A 14,162-nucleotide genomic window follows, 5' to 3' on the forward strand; every position below is an offset into this window, starting at 1 on the left:
CGTTATTCATCAAAGGGAGGGGAGAAGCACCTGGGCTGCTGTGATGGCTCTGCCAGGCTCTGAGGAGCAGAGGTGACAGGGATGTGTCCTGGTGCCACCACCGTGGGTCTGGCTGCTCTCCTGCAGAGGCTCCGTCCCCTGGGAAGGATTTGGAAATCCTGTAAATGAAGTAGAAAGATGGGAATCTCACCAGCAAAGGGCGGCAAGCTCTGCTCTCAGGGTTATCTCAGCAGTTCAGATAGGCAGAAATGGGAGGATTTTCCTCTAAACAACTCTTTCCCAGGAAAACAGCTGATCTTAACTTGCTTTAGGGCTGGAATCCAGCCCTTTTCCAGCGCTAATCCACTCATTACATTTCCAGTGTCAATTTGTGACCAATTCAGATCACAGGCTGTAAAATGGTTTTCTCTGGGAGAAAAATGTGTTTTCCGGGGGTTGGGGAGGGCTGGGGGAACTCCTGTGTGTGCAGGCAGGTCATGGAGGTGGCAAAAGGCTGTTGTGTGGCAGAGCTTAAAGCTTGGTGAGTTTATGTAGCAAATTTTTTCAGAAAAATAGAGGTGGTGGAAGGACAACTCATGTCTGTCATTATTCTGCACACTTTGATTTGTTCCAGGTATGGAAACCCAAGGATTTTATCACTGATTTCTAAGTGCTGGGATCTTAATCTCCAGTAAATTCAGATTTGACTGCAGCTGAAGTGCTGCAGGAGACAGGAAGATGGTTCAGAGGGAGCGCATTCCTATCGCAGCTGCCTCGGGGCTAAATCCAGCTGGGATGCTCAGGGACGTGCTGGGACACCTGAGCAAGGAAAACCATCCCTGAGGAGGCACTTGCTGCCCTAAATCCCCACTGCAGCTCACTTGTGTCCAGCAGGACAATTTCTAACCCTCCCAGGGAGGAATATTTGGAAAGGTGCTGTTGTCTTTCCAAAACCTGTGGGATGTGGGATTGATCCCATTCCTGTTTCACTGCTTGTCCTGGAAATTCTGCTCTCTGCCCACGGAGCAATGTGGAGCTTCTGTCTTAGGAGCAGGGGAATCCTTTGTATTTGTGATCTTCTGGAGTCTGGGGTTCTTCTGAGTTTCATGGACTCATGGAATGGTTTGGGTGGGAAAGGATCTTAAAGCTCATCCCATTCCACCCTCTGCCATGGGCAGGGACACCTCCCACTATCCCAGCTTGCTCCAGGCCCCATCCAGGGTGTCCCTGCCCATGGCAGAATTATATGGTCCTTAAACCAAAACCATTCTATGATTCTCTTTTGAGATTTTGTGATGATTTTCACGCAAAAAATACAAAAACCTCTCCCAGGGGAGGAATCCAAACCCCTGTGTGCTGGAATTCCCAGGGCAGGAGGAACTGGGTGAGGGGAAAGCAGTGGAGCCAAACTGGGGGAGAGCAGTGGAATGAAACCCTGGAACTTTTAATGTGTTAGCCAGAACAGAATCAAATCAACATCTGCAGCCACCAAACCTCTTTAACTAGCTGTATGTTGGGTGTTTTATTTCCCAGGCACAGGTATCCAGTCTCATCTTTCCAAAGTTGCCTGGAATGAGCGTGGGTGGATAGAGAAAAGCAAAAAAAAAAGCCTTTTTTTTGTGGGCGGGAGTCGAGGCAGCAGCCACCCACGTCCTCCATTATGATATTCAAATGTCAATATATTTTTAATTGGTTTATATCCATCCCCCCCTCTCCCTCCCCCCTCCCCAATCCAGCTGCCTTTGGTAATTAAGGCTCTGTAAATAGATTTTACTGTAATTGGTACGAGAAGGAAAATTGGAGGACATTGTACAGTGCATAGGGTTGGGTTGGGGGATTTTTTTTCCCTTCCCTGTCTTTCCTCTTTTGACTCATTTTACATCTGTGAGCTTTGCATCCCGAGGGAGGAGGTGGAGGGAGCCACAGCCAGTTCTGCACTAAAATTCAGAGGCAGGAGGACCAGGTGGTTTGCTCTGGGCTGGGACACAGGGAAAAGCCAGGAGCCAGCCCAGGTTGTCCCTTGTGCCACCAGAGTGATGCCACCAGGACACGCCAGGAGCGGCAAGAACTCCCTCCCAGTGCCAGACTGGGAGAGCCCCCAGTTCCCTGAGGAATCGTCGACCTGCCTCGAGCCAAGAGGCCAAAACCTGGCCAAAAGCCTGTGATGATCCACAGTTCCCTGTTTACAATTTGGGGCTGTTTCTGCAGGAGGGTTTGTAACTTCTCTCTCCCTTTTCCCGTTCTTCCAGCCTGTGCAAAGGACGGACTCTCTACTCCGTGGTGAGGGACGCCAAAATTGTCCTGGATGTCAACAAGACAAGACAGATAGCACAAGAAATTGTGAAGGTATGGTCTGGTGGGGTCTGGAGCTGGCAAAAACCCAGCCAAGAACCCAGTCCAGTCATTCTGGGGAGCAAGAGAGGAGCAGCCAAGGATTCTGAGCAGGATAGCTCTGCTTGGCTTTAAAATCCAAGGATTCTGGGCAGGATAGAACCCCTTGGGTTTAAAATCCGGGTCTCTTTGACCTCTCTCGTGTGGCTGCATTGGGGTGGCACCAAAGCTTCATGGGCTCCCCATGCTTGGGGATCTTCCTGGCCACTGCTCCTCTTCCCAGCTGGAACTTCAGGTGTTTAAGACCAGCATTGCTGCTGTTCCTGGTGGGATATTCCTCTCCTCTTGGAAAAAAACGTAATAATCATGGAATGCATGAATAGCCTGTGTTGGAAAGGAGCTTAAAATTCATTTCACCCCCTGCCATGGGCAGAGACACCTTCCACTGTCCCAGGTTGCTCCAAGCCCAATCCAACCCAGCCTTGGACACTTCCAGCATTCCAGTATTCCCATAAAGCATTCCCAGGGCCAAGGCTCCTGAAGAAATCCGTGCCACGGTGCCACAAGGCCAAGCTCACATACATTTTTCCAGAGCTAAAAATGCTTTTCCTTCCCTAGGGATGACTCCAAGTGCATCTTCCACACTTCAGACATGTCCCTATAAACAATCCCAGGGAGGATCCTCCCATGGCAGGGTGGAGTGGCCAGGAATTGGGGTCCTGAGCCCTCACAGCTTCCCATGGATGTCGACAGCAGCACTGAGGTGTTGAGCTGTCTGCCAGAGTGGGGCTGTGCTGTGATTCCAAACACATTTATCACTGAAAATATTTGGCACATGCTGTGCCATGGGAGCTGTGACACTGCCCCCCTGCCCTGCTCAAGGTCAGCCAACACCTCCACCCTGGAGCCCAACCCTGGAGCTGATCCCACGTTTAACTGTGGGAAAACAACACAAAGTCGGGTTTTCTGGCAGATCTTATTCCCCTTTAGATATTCAAACACAGGTTAAGAGCAGAATATGTTCAGCAATATTTCCTGGATGGTGCTTAGGCTGTGTCTTATTAAGTTGCCTATTTTTGTGTTTATTTAGACCCAGTTTTAACTCTTAAGTTTAAATTCCTTCAATTCCCCTGGTGTCTCCAGGCAGGAGCTGACAGGTGAGCCCAGCCTGAACCTTTTGCTCCCTCGGAGCCTCGGCCTGAGCTGGGGGTGCCTGAGGCAGCCCAGAGCCTCTCTCCTCTTAATCCCTACTTCTGATCCATGTTTTCCACCTTTAAACAGGGATTTTTCCTGCTGAGAAAACACTTGAAGCATCCCAGTTTAGCCTTGTATTTCTCCCCCTTTTTGTGCTCAGGGCTTTTGCCTTCCAGATGTTCCCAGCGGGGAGAAGGCTCAGCTCAGCCCCTTTCCCTGCGTGGGTTCATTGCTCCGTGTGGGCTTTGAGCATGAGGCTGACATCCTTGTGTTCTGCAGCTGGTGCCTCTCAGGAACAGGTTGGAAACCTCCAGCTCTGTGGTGTTGAGAGGCAGAGGGATTTTGTGTCCAGCTCAGATCCCTGGAGGAATTAGCAGAGCTCCAAAGGCTCTCCCCATGTGCCAAAGGGAATTCCTGGAGGAGTCCAGCCTTGCCACCACAATGCCATGATCCCTCCATGTGGCCCATTCCTGCTGAGGAGCAGCTTCCCATCTTTCCCCACCGATCCCCAGCAGGTGTTTTGGTGGGCTTGGAGGTGGCCCGAGGTGTTGGGAAGTGAGGGGAAATCCCAACACCTTGGTTTGGGTGGGCTTGGAGCTGCATTGTCTGGAGGCTTTGGATTTGCCCCGCAGTCACAGCAGTTGTTTGGCTTCATCCTTTGAGTTCCGGAATGTGACAGGAGAGCTGCTCAGCTCATTGGATTAGTGGGTGCAAGGTTATCCCAAGATCCTCAGAGGGGAGGGGAAGGATGATTTATCCCGGGAGCGGTGCCGGCAGAGGGAGCTGGCTTTTCACACAGCCGAGCAAATTAAGGCATTACTGGGCCCGGAGTGTTTCCTCAGGGATCATCCCGGGGGCTGAGGTGGCAGGGCTGGAATTTGCAGTGGGATCTGCACGGAGCGAGGTGAGGGATTTGGGTTTGCCGGGAGAAATTCCTTCAGCGAAGGCCGGGCTGTTGTTTGATGATTCCATGGAGATGTGAATCATCCACCACTGGATTGGGAGCAAGGGCTTGGTGCTGCTCTGGGATCCCATCACCCTCAAACAGTGGGAAGGGGCTGCAGAGTGTTCCTGTGGCACTGGGGCTCATCCATGGATGCTCAGGGCCCTGCACTGCCCCTGCCCAGAGAAACACTGGAATGTTGTTCCTTGCTCTGCCCTGGCACGTTTGGAGGTGACAGTGACATTTGAAAGCCGATTTTTAAATCTCATCATTATTTCATGTGCTGGGAACTGGAGTCCCCTAATTAATCCCAGTGCCTGGAATGGTCCTGGCATCCAGCCCCAAATCCTTTTCTTCCTCCAGCATCCTTTGGCAGGAGCTCTTTAGGATTTGCTCCCAGCGGGGTGCAGTGAAACCCCCATATCTTGCTGGGTTGGGGTGTTTTTCCATTTGTTTTCCCACTTTTTCCAGATGGTGGAATTTGGATTAGGTCTTCTGGCTCCACATCAGCCGCCAGCTTAAAAATAAATTCTTCTCGCACAGCCTGCATGGTTAATGATGATAGATGAAAAGATGAGACTTGGGATGGATGGATGGATCCCCACGGAATTCCAGTTAATAAATCCCTCTTTTCCAGTGACAGACAACCAATATTCCCTCTTAAGCAACAGTTTGCCGGCCTGTTGGGCATTGATCCTTCAGCAGCATCGTGCAGATCAAGTTTTCCCCGAGTCTGCTTAGGAGAGTGAAAAGTGGGACATCATCAAAATCCCTGCTGAAGTTGGGATGAATGTATTTTATCCCCCTCCCCATTCCCAGAATTATCCCGCGGAGCTGAACATCCGCCACACGGAGCTGCCAGCAGTCTGCTTGATTTGCCGATGCTAAACAGGAGAGTTTGGATTTCCCACCCATGGCCTTTTTGTGCCTCATTAGCGCTAATTTTAATTAACTGCCGAGCAGTTTTTCCTGGGGGAAAGGAATTAAGGCAGGACTCCTGCGAGGCACCCGTTTCCAGGCGGATGGGGCCGTCGGAAGCGCCGATGGCTCCGCCGGGGCGATGGGGAGCGGTGACTTATCACCCTCCTCTCCCAGCCCCCCAAAAAAGGGAGGCAAAAACATCATCACCATCCATTTCCCAGCAGAGGATTCCAGGAAAGTGGCAGCCGGGTGGCTTTGGCGCTAATTTTTCCTGCGGAATCAATTAATCAGGAAGATGAGTGGGCGCCGTGGCAGCTGGGACAGCCACACCACAATCCTGTCTCCCTCCAGGAGCCCATCCCAAACCAGGGACCCCTTCAGACACTTTCCCATTCCTGTAGGGCCCTTTGGGGATGTGGTCCAGATTGGATGTGCTGTGGTGGCTCACAGATGCTCCCAGCATGGGAATGCTGACACTCTGGTGTTATCCCGTCCTTTTGTGCCGCCTTTGTGACTCTGGCGTGTTTTCCTCTCTCTGTTCCATCCCAGGGAATGGGATACCTGCATGCCAAGGGCATCCTCCACAAGGACCTCAAGTCCAAGAATGTCTTCTACGACAACGGGAAGGTGGTGATCACCGACTTTGGGCTCTTCAGCATCTCCGGGGTTCTCCAGGCGGGCAGGTAGGAGGACATGGACAAACTGGAGTTCCTCCCCGTGCCCTGAAGCTGGGAACGTGGGGAAAGATCCCCAAAAATCCCTCTCCAGGTGCCTTTTTGAGTCCCCAGCCTCCGCAAACAGGAGTTTAAGAGGCCTCTAAGTGTCATGGGGCTGCTCTGTTTGAAGGGAGTTGGTTTTGATCCGTAGGAAGGAACACAATGCCATGAGTGAGCCTTTGGAATTTTGGTTCAGAGAGGCAGATTGTGCCTCTTGGACCAACCTCTTCCCATGGGATGTATCATTTCCATGGCTAAAACACCCTACAGGCACCCAGGAGATGCTCCTGTGTCAGCAGGGCTGGTTCATTCCTTGGCTTTTCCCTTTTCCATCATTATAATTCCCTGGCATCTGCTTCATCTCCTGCCTGGATTGAGTGAAGCCATCCCTGTGCTGTCCCCACTCCGGTGACATTTTGGGAATTGCAGACATCTGGCCTTGGTGTCTGTGCTGGGCATGGAGCAAGACACGGAAAATGAGAGCCAAGCTTGGGACTCTACAACATTGTGACATTTTGGGGTCTCGGAGGGTTTAAATCTGAAGGTTTTGGTAAATGTTCCTTATTAAATTTATTTTCCTGATGCTTTGGGAGGTTTTCCAGCTGTGGGAATGGCAGGGAAAAGAGTTCCAGCAGCTGTGGAAAGGAGGAATAACAAAGCTGAGGTGGAGAAAGGAAACAGAAGTGGGGAAGGAAGAACAGAGTTGATATTTTCCAGTTTTTTAAAGTGAGGAATAAGAACATTGCTGGCTTTTCCCACGTTTCCTACTGAACCCTTTGTGTTGGGAGCAGCACAGGCCCAGGTTTGGGCAGTTTTCTCCTGGTCCTTCCATCCCCATGGCAAAGATGCTCAGGAGATAAAAATCCTCTTGGAAATGATGGAATTTTTCCCAATTTCCTGGTGATGAGTTCAAAGGATTAGTGGATACAGCAGTGGCCACCTCTCTCCATCCCACAGATTTTCCACTTTGCCTGGATAAATATCAATGGATTTTATCACAGACTTGGCCAAAACCTTTGGAAGGCCAGGAAATCAGGACCTCCCACTGTGGCAAAGTGGGGTTTGCCTCTGGTTCAGCAGCTGGGTGGGGGTTTGGGGTTCAGATCCTGCCAGGAGGGACAGCTCATTCCAGCAGGGAACGAGGATTGGGGCAAAACTGGCCAAGACTTGCCAGGAATCTTTGGTGTGAAGGTCAGGGATGCTCCAGAGATGGAATGACAAATGGGGGCAATGGGGTTTCTGATGTGTGGCCACCTCTGCCCAAGACTGGGATGTCCCTGCTGGGGTCAGAATCCAGGAGATGACTCAGGAGAGTAAGGATGGCCAGGAAAGCAAGGCTGGATAGAAACAAGCAGGGTTTTGATGGAAAAATTGAGAAAAATGAGAAAATTTATGCCCTGAGCTGCTGGTAGCAGATGTTTTCTGCTGGAGCAGAGCTGAGAGAAGATCAGGGATCCACAGCCACAGTGAATTTTGGAACAGGAGGTGTCTGCAGGTCTGATCTCCCCTTTCCAGGGTGGGTTGTTGCTGGTTTTTGTGTCTCTCAGATGAAGACAGGAGATAAACCCCAATTTTGGGTCCTTAGAGGCTCAGAAAAACATCTATTGGGAAGGAAGCAAAATTTTGGAGGTCAGGTTAAGGATGGTGACATTTTTTCAGCTGGTTTTGCTGGGGTTAAAACATTTCCTGCAGAGATTTGGTGACTTGGGGTCTCATCTTGCTGAAATCAGATTTATTCTTCCTTTATTTAAATGCTCTTGGGCTCAGTGGGTCTCCTCTGGAATTAGGAGGAGCACAAGGTGGGTCTTGAGGAGTGTGAGGAGCTCTTCTGCTCCTGCTTTTGCCCTGGGGGTGGCTTGGAAGATGCTCAGCTGGGTGTGGTTGTGGAGTCAGGTAAACTTTGGTCACAAGCCCTCAAATTGCTGTAACTTCTGGGACCCCATCAAAGCCCAGCTCTCATTGCTGGGAGCTCATAACCCATAGAGGCTTAGCCAGGGATGAGCAGTGCATCCCAATCCAGTCCCTGGAGCATCCTGAGGCTGCTTATGGGATGTCACAGCCCGGAGCCACTTCAGTGAGCAGAAACAAAAGCCCCAGGAGCAATCCTGGCCTTGCTGGGGGAGCTGGAGCAGATCTGAGCTCTGCCCTCTGGGAAGCACGAGCCAGCCCAGGCCTTTCTAATTGCCCAGGTGCTTAATGCTGGTGGGTAATTAAGAGCTGGAGGGTGGAGGGAGGTGGCTGGGCAGCTGAAAGCCTCCCCTCTGTGCCAAAGTGCTTCTCCTGCCGTTCCGGAGGGTCAGCCGCTGATTGCACTGGAGATTCCAACAGGTGGAGGGGAGAGGAGCCATGGACACCCCAGAGGGGACAAGGAGGCTTCATCAGTGATCCCTGGGAGTGGCAGGGTCCTTCCCGAGGGGAGGGTCCCTCTGGTCACTGCCAGGCCTGTGCCAGGGAATGGAGATGGCTCTGCAGACAGGAGGATCTGGTTGTGCCGTTTGGGGATTATGAGTGAGCTTTGAGGTGGGGCCCCATCCCTGGAGGGTGTCCCATGGGATTTGAGCCCCAGGCTGACATTCAAGAGGACAGATGACCCCACAGTCACCCCTTATCCCTGTTCATCCCCATCTTTGGGAGGGTTCCAAGCACAAATAGGGAGAAATTCCAGGCAGGAGCCAACGGGCTCTTCCTTCTCCAGCCCAACGTGATGTGGGACAGTTTTGTTCCCTCCTGCTGCTGAGCTTGGGCTCAGACACACGATGCATCCCAAATGGTGTCACCACTGCTGATGATCCAGGGATTTTGAAGCCAGCAGTGTATCCCAGGTGCCTGCTGGAGGATGTAAAGGATGCAGAAGTCACCAATGTCATCCTCAGCCACTGGCCAAAGGATTCCAATGTGTTTATCCTGAGCAGGGGGAGCCCAGGGAGGTGCAGGAAGGAGAGATGAGGTGAAATGAGGGGTTGTTATAAAGACAGGCTGCTCCCATGGGAGATGCCATTGGAGGCTTGGAGGGGCTGTTTTGGGGCCAAACATGTGAAAACACCAATTCCCAGGCTGTTACCTTAGGATGGCTTTGCTCAGAGGAGGCTCTTTGTGGTCCCCAGTCCAACCTTGTGTTCCAGCCACAGTGGGGCTGCTGGGGGGATTTATCCCCACTGCACTCCTGAGTCCCTTCAGGGGTTTTGGTGCAAAGGGCACAGCAGGAGCCCCAGCAGACCCTAAAGGTCCATCACCAGCCTGGAAGAGCCAAAGCTCTCCTTAAGCACCATCCTGTGCCCCAGTTTTGTCCTGCTGCCTGGCAGGGACATCTCTCAGAGCAGGGCTAAAACCTGACTTTGCAAGGACGAAAGGTGGGAAAAACCAAGCTTGAAACCCTTGGGGGAGGATGGGAAGCTGGGGGCTGCTCCCTGGGGCTGTGGGGATGCCGTGGCACCCACAGCCCCGGCTCTGTCCCCTGGCAGGAGGGAGAACAAGCTGCGGATCCAGAACGGCTGGCTGTGCCACCTGGCCCCCGAGATCATCCGGCAGCTCTCCCCGGACACCGAGGAGGACAAGCTGCCCTTCTCCAAGCACTCGGATGTCTTTGCACTGGGGTGAGTCCCGGGGCACTGGGAGCAGGGAACTGGCCTGGGTGGGTCAGCTGGGAGCTGCTCTGGGCACAGCAGGGGATGAGGACACTATTGGGTTACCCCAAATCCCAGGGGATGCTGCCGGATGGAATTCCCATTGCTGTGCTGGATGAACCTTCCTGCTTTGAGAGATTTTGAGTGAAACTATCCCATAATCACCAAATCCTCCTGTTTTAGACCAGGCTGGCTCTGGGTAATGGGATCCAGAGTATCCTGAGGATGCCAGCTTGGAGGTGCAGGGGGCTGGGGTGAGAACACAGGTCTGGGAGCCCCTGGACAGCCCAATTCTCCTGAAATTACCAAATCCTCCTGTTTAGGACCAGAGTGGTGCTGAGCAATGGGATCCAGAGTCTCCTGGGAATGCCAGCCCAGCATCATCTCTCCCCTGCACCCTCCTGGGGCAGGTACCAATGACAAGGTGCTCAGATGATGGATGAGGATGTCAAAGGTTGGGGACACAGCTCTGGGAGCCCCTGGACACTCCAATTCTCTCTAAATTATCAAACCTTCCTGTTTTGGCCATGGATCAGGGTGGCTCCAGGCAATAGGATCCAGAGTCTCCTGGGAATACCAGCCTGGCATCATCTCTCCCCTGCACCCTCCTGGGGTGGGAACTGATGAGGAGGTGCTTGGATGATGGATGGGGATGCCAAAGGTTGGGGACACAGCTCTGGGAGCCCCTGGACACCCCAGTTCCCCCCTCCAGCCACTGCAGGGGCTGATGGTGGTGCCAGTTCTACAAGGAGTTGCCAAAAGCCAAGAAAATGAGAATTCCAAAGTTTTCCTCAGCAAGCCAGTTCATTCCTCCTGCCCTTTTGCTGCCCACAAACCTCCCTGAGGGCACAAGCCCAATTCCACCTCACTAAACCCTTCCTGAGGCAGACGCAGATTTTACCCAGAGGATTAATTTTCTCACGGATACCTCGAAGGCTGTGGGATTAGGGAGCGTGGGCCCGTTATCCAAGGCGATATTCCCATCAAACCCACAGTAATTACAGCTGGAAGGGTCTGGCTCCTTTTATTTTTATTTTTTTTTTGCCCTCCCTAAGGTACAACTTCAGCACAGAAATAAAGAGGTAATTAAAGGATCGTATCCAACTAAGTGAGAGTGGGCAGGGAGACGTAATTTTCCCTTCTTTTCCTCAAGTGTGAGCCCTGCCCTTATGGAAAGCTTGACTTTCCTGAAAAGATGAAAAGGTTTTCCCTCTTCCTTGTTTCTGCTGCTCTCCATCAAGCCCAGGAGGCCCAGGGATGATCTGAGGGGGTTGCTTCCCTCCAGGGATTTGGGGATCAGGGACAGCAAGAGGAAAAGATCTTTTAAAGATGACAAAAATTCCCAGTGGGAAACCGGAATTAATGCCTTGGATGTGTTAAATCCAGCCTGAGGGTGCTTAGATGCTCCTCCTGAGGATTTTGTCCTGTGCCCACAGGATCTGCCCCTCTCCAAGCCCCTCCATTCCTCTGCACCCAATAATTCTCCCATTATTCAAAAAAAATTGTTTTGAGATTTCCAGCCAAACTGTGCAAAATCAGACGAATTCCAATTCCCGAAATAAGGGAGCTTCCCTAACCAGGAGGAATCTTTGGTTTATCAGATGGATTTTTCCACCCTGATGTCATTTTAACCCTGGGGTCTGATACTTTAAGTGGTCACGAAGGCATCCCTGGGGGGGAGAAGCAGGTCCAGGGAATTTTCCTTGGACGGTGGGGCTGGCATTGTGGGAATCCAGGCTCATCCAGGCTCCGGGTGCCAGAAAATGATGATGCAAAACTTGCAGGCAGTAGCGGGGGTGGCAGAACTGCAGGGGAGCCCACCAGTTCCATCGGTGATGCCCTTGTTTTGGGATATTCCCTTGGATTTGGGATTCCTCACGGGAAAGAGGGCTTGGCTTAGTGATGAGAGCAGGAGCAGATGGCCGGGGCTTCACGTGGCCATCACCTGGTGAGGACACCTGAGATGGTTTGTGGCATGGCTTGGATGGATTTTTAGAGCTTGGAGAGCTTTTTGTAGGAGAAAAAGGGAAAAGCTGGAGTGAAAGTGAATTCTTGGGCTCATCCCTTCCCAGAATTCTGCTGGAGTGGTGGCTGCTGGATCCCCACCATCCTCTCTTCAGCTGCTCCATGGGCAGTGCTGTTGCATCCAGGTGGGAATGCCCCACCTCATGTCACAGGATGGCTCAGCCTGGGCCTCCATCGGCCTCTGTCCTCCTTCCAATGGGTTGGGATCTCCCCTGGTGGGAATCAGGGCTTGCTCCAGGTCAAACTCCTTCCTCTGGAAAACGGGAGAGGTGACACTTCTGTAACGAGGGCTGAGCACCTCTGGTGTCACCTGGGATGAAGCATCTCCTGGATGAGGCGGTTCTGGGGCAGGAAGAGAGGTTGGATGTGGGTGCAGTGGCTGGACCATCCTGAATCCATCCATCCATCCATCCATCTGGATTCCCCATCCCGAATCCCTCCTGGCTGCTCCGTCCCTAATTCCCAGTGTCTCCCTCCAGCACCATCTGGTACGAGCTGCACGCCCGGGAATGGCCCTTCAAGACGCAGCCAGCGGAGGCAATAATCTGGCAGGTGGGAAGAGGGATGAAGCCCAACCTCAGCCAGATCGGGATGGGCAAGGAGATCTCGGTAGGTGCTGTGGGGCCCTGTGTGGGGGTGCATGGACTGGGACATGGCTGGTGGAGTCCTTGGGAAAACCCTCTGGATGTGCCGATCTCATCCAGCCAGGCTTGGTCCTGCTGCTGTGCTCAGCTTGGGTGTTCCCTTTGCTCCAGCCCTTCCCAAGGATCTGGGGATGGAGATGGGTGATCACGGCATGGACACCCCTCCCCTTCATCCCAGCCTTTTGTGAGAATGTGGGGATGCAAATGAGATCCTCGTGGGTTGGGCACATTCCCTCCATCCCAGCCCTTTATGGGAATTCAGTGATAGAGATGACTCCTCATAGGATGGATACATTCCTTCATCTCAACCCTCCACAAGGATCCAGTGATGGAAATGGGATCCTCATGGGTTGGGCACCTCCCCTCCATCCCAATCTTTCCCAAGAACCTGGTGATGGAAATGGAATGCTCGTGGGATGGACCCATGCCTTACATCCCAGCCCTTCAGGAAAATTCAGTGATGGAAATGGCGCTTCTTGAGATGAACACATCCCCTCCATCCCAGTCCTTAACAAGAATACAGTGATGGAGATAGATCCTCATGGATTGGGCACATCTCCCCCATCCCAATCCTTAACAAGGATGCAGTGATGGAAATGGATCCTTATGGGATGGATACATTCCCTTCATCCCAGCCCTTCCCAAGAACCTGGTGATGGAAATGGAATCCTTATGGGATGGACACATGCCTTCCATCCCAGCCTTTCCCAAGAATTCGGTGACGGAAATGGATCCTTATGGGATGGACACATTCCCTCATCTCAACCCTTCACAAGGATCCGGTGATGGAGTGGATCCTCATGGGATGGACACATCCCCTCCATCCCAGCCCTTCCCAAGGATGTGCTGATGGAGATGGGATCCCTGTGGCGTGGCTGTTGGGGGCCAGGGTTGTGGTGGGAGCGGGACTGGCTCAGTTCCTGGCTGGATTTCCTCATGGTCTCTCCCTGTGGCTCCAGGACATCCTGCTGTTCTGCTGGGCCTACGAGCAGGAGGAGAGACCCACCTTCACCAAGCTCATGGACATGCTGGAGAAACTGCCAAAGCGCAACCGCCGCCTTTCCCACCCGGGGCACTTCTGGAAGTCGGCAGAGTGAGTCCCCATCCCTGCCCTGTTCCCAGATTTAATGGATGAGGGAATGCCCTGCCCAGGGACCCTTCCCAGACCCTCAGCTGTCACAGCTTCCAGCCTGATCCCTTCTTCTCCCATGGCCAAATCCTGCTCCGTGCCATTGCTTTGGCTTAGTCACATCCCTCTGCTCCAGGAAACGGCATCAGTGGGTCCCCAGTCGGGATTTCGGGATCTGCCCTGTTGGGAACAGCAGGGAAAACGCAGAGCAATCACTTAGAAACTCGTTTTCCTCCCCGGGATTTGTCATATTGTGACAAATAGAACCAAAATCTCGCCCGTGTGGGGGCGGCATTCACGGGGGGGATTTCTCCACTCCCAGCGTGCATCCCCGGAGGCTGAAATGGGAATGGATGGATGGAGGGAAGGGGATGTGAGCTCAGGGAGAGAGGTGACGGCATTTTGGGGGCCTCAGGACTCGATCCTGGTCCTTACAGAGTTGGAGATGCCGATTTCTCCTGCTGCTGATAACAAACTGCCTTTCCTCCTTATCCGGGCGGCCCCAAGAGTGTCTGGAATGTCACCTGTGCCCCTCCCCGTCCCCGGGGGGCTGCGGGAGCAGCCAAAGCCCGCGGCCAGGCGGCCCCAAAACACCCGAACACGGGGGATGTTAATCAGGAGGGAGATGCTGATCAGGAGGGGAGTTCATTCCCAAGG

General features: G+C 52.8%; 1 protein-coding gene across 1 annotated transcript in view; it reads left to right on the plus strand.

Annotated features, from left to right (window-relative positions):
- The window catches only part of KSR2 (kinase suppressor of ras 2), a gene marked incomplete at both ends in the record, with an annotated part of 75,364 nt that extends 61,891 nt beyond the window's left edge, over positions 1-13,473 (plus strand). Inside the window, 5 exons of the mRNA XM_083874100.1 lie at positions 2,229-2,325; positions 5,918-6,051; positions 9,546-9,677; positions 12,212-12,341; positions 13,336-13,473. Coding sequence (XP_083730226.1) covers positions 2,229-2,325; positions 5,918-6,051; positions 9,546-9,677; positions 12,212-12,341; positions 13,336-13,473 — 631 coding nt within the window. The remainder of the gene's footprint in view (positions 1-2,228; positions 2,326-5,917; positions 6,052-9,545; positions 9,678-12,211; positions 12,342-13,335) is intronic.
- Positions 13,474-14,162: the final 689 nt, after the last annotated feature.

Source organism: Zosterops lateralis (assembly GCF_965231275.1).
Source record: "Zosterops lateralis genome assembly, chromosome: 17".
NCBI lineage: Eukaryota > Metazoa > Chordata > Aves > Passeriformes > Zosteropidae > Zosterops > Zosterops lateralis.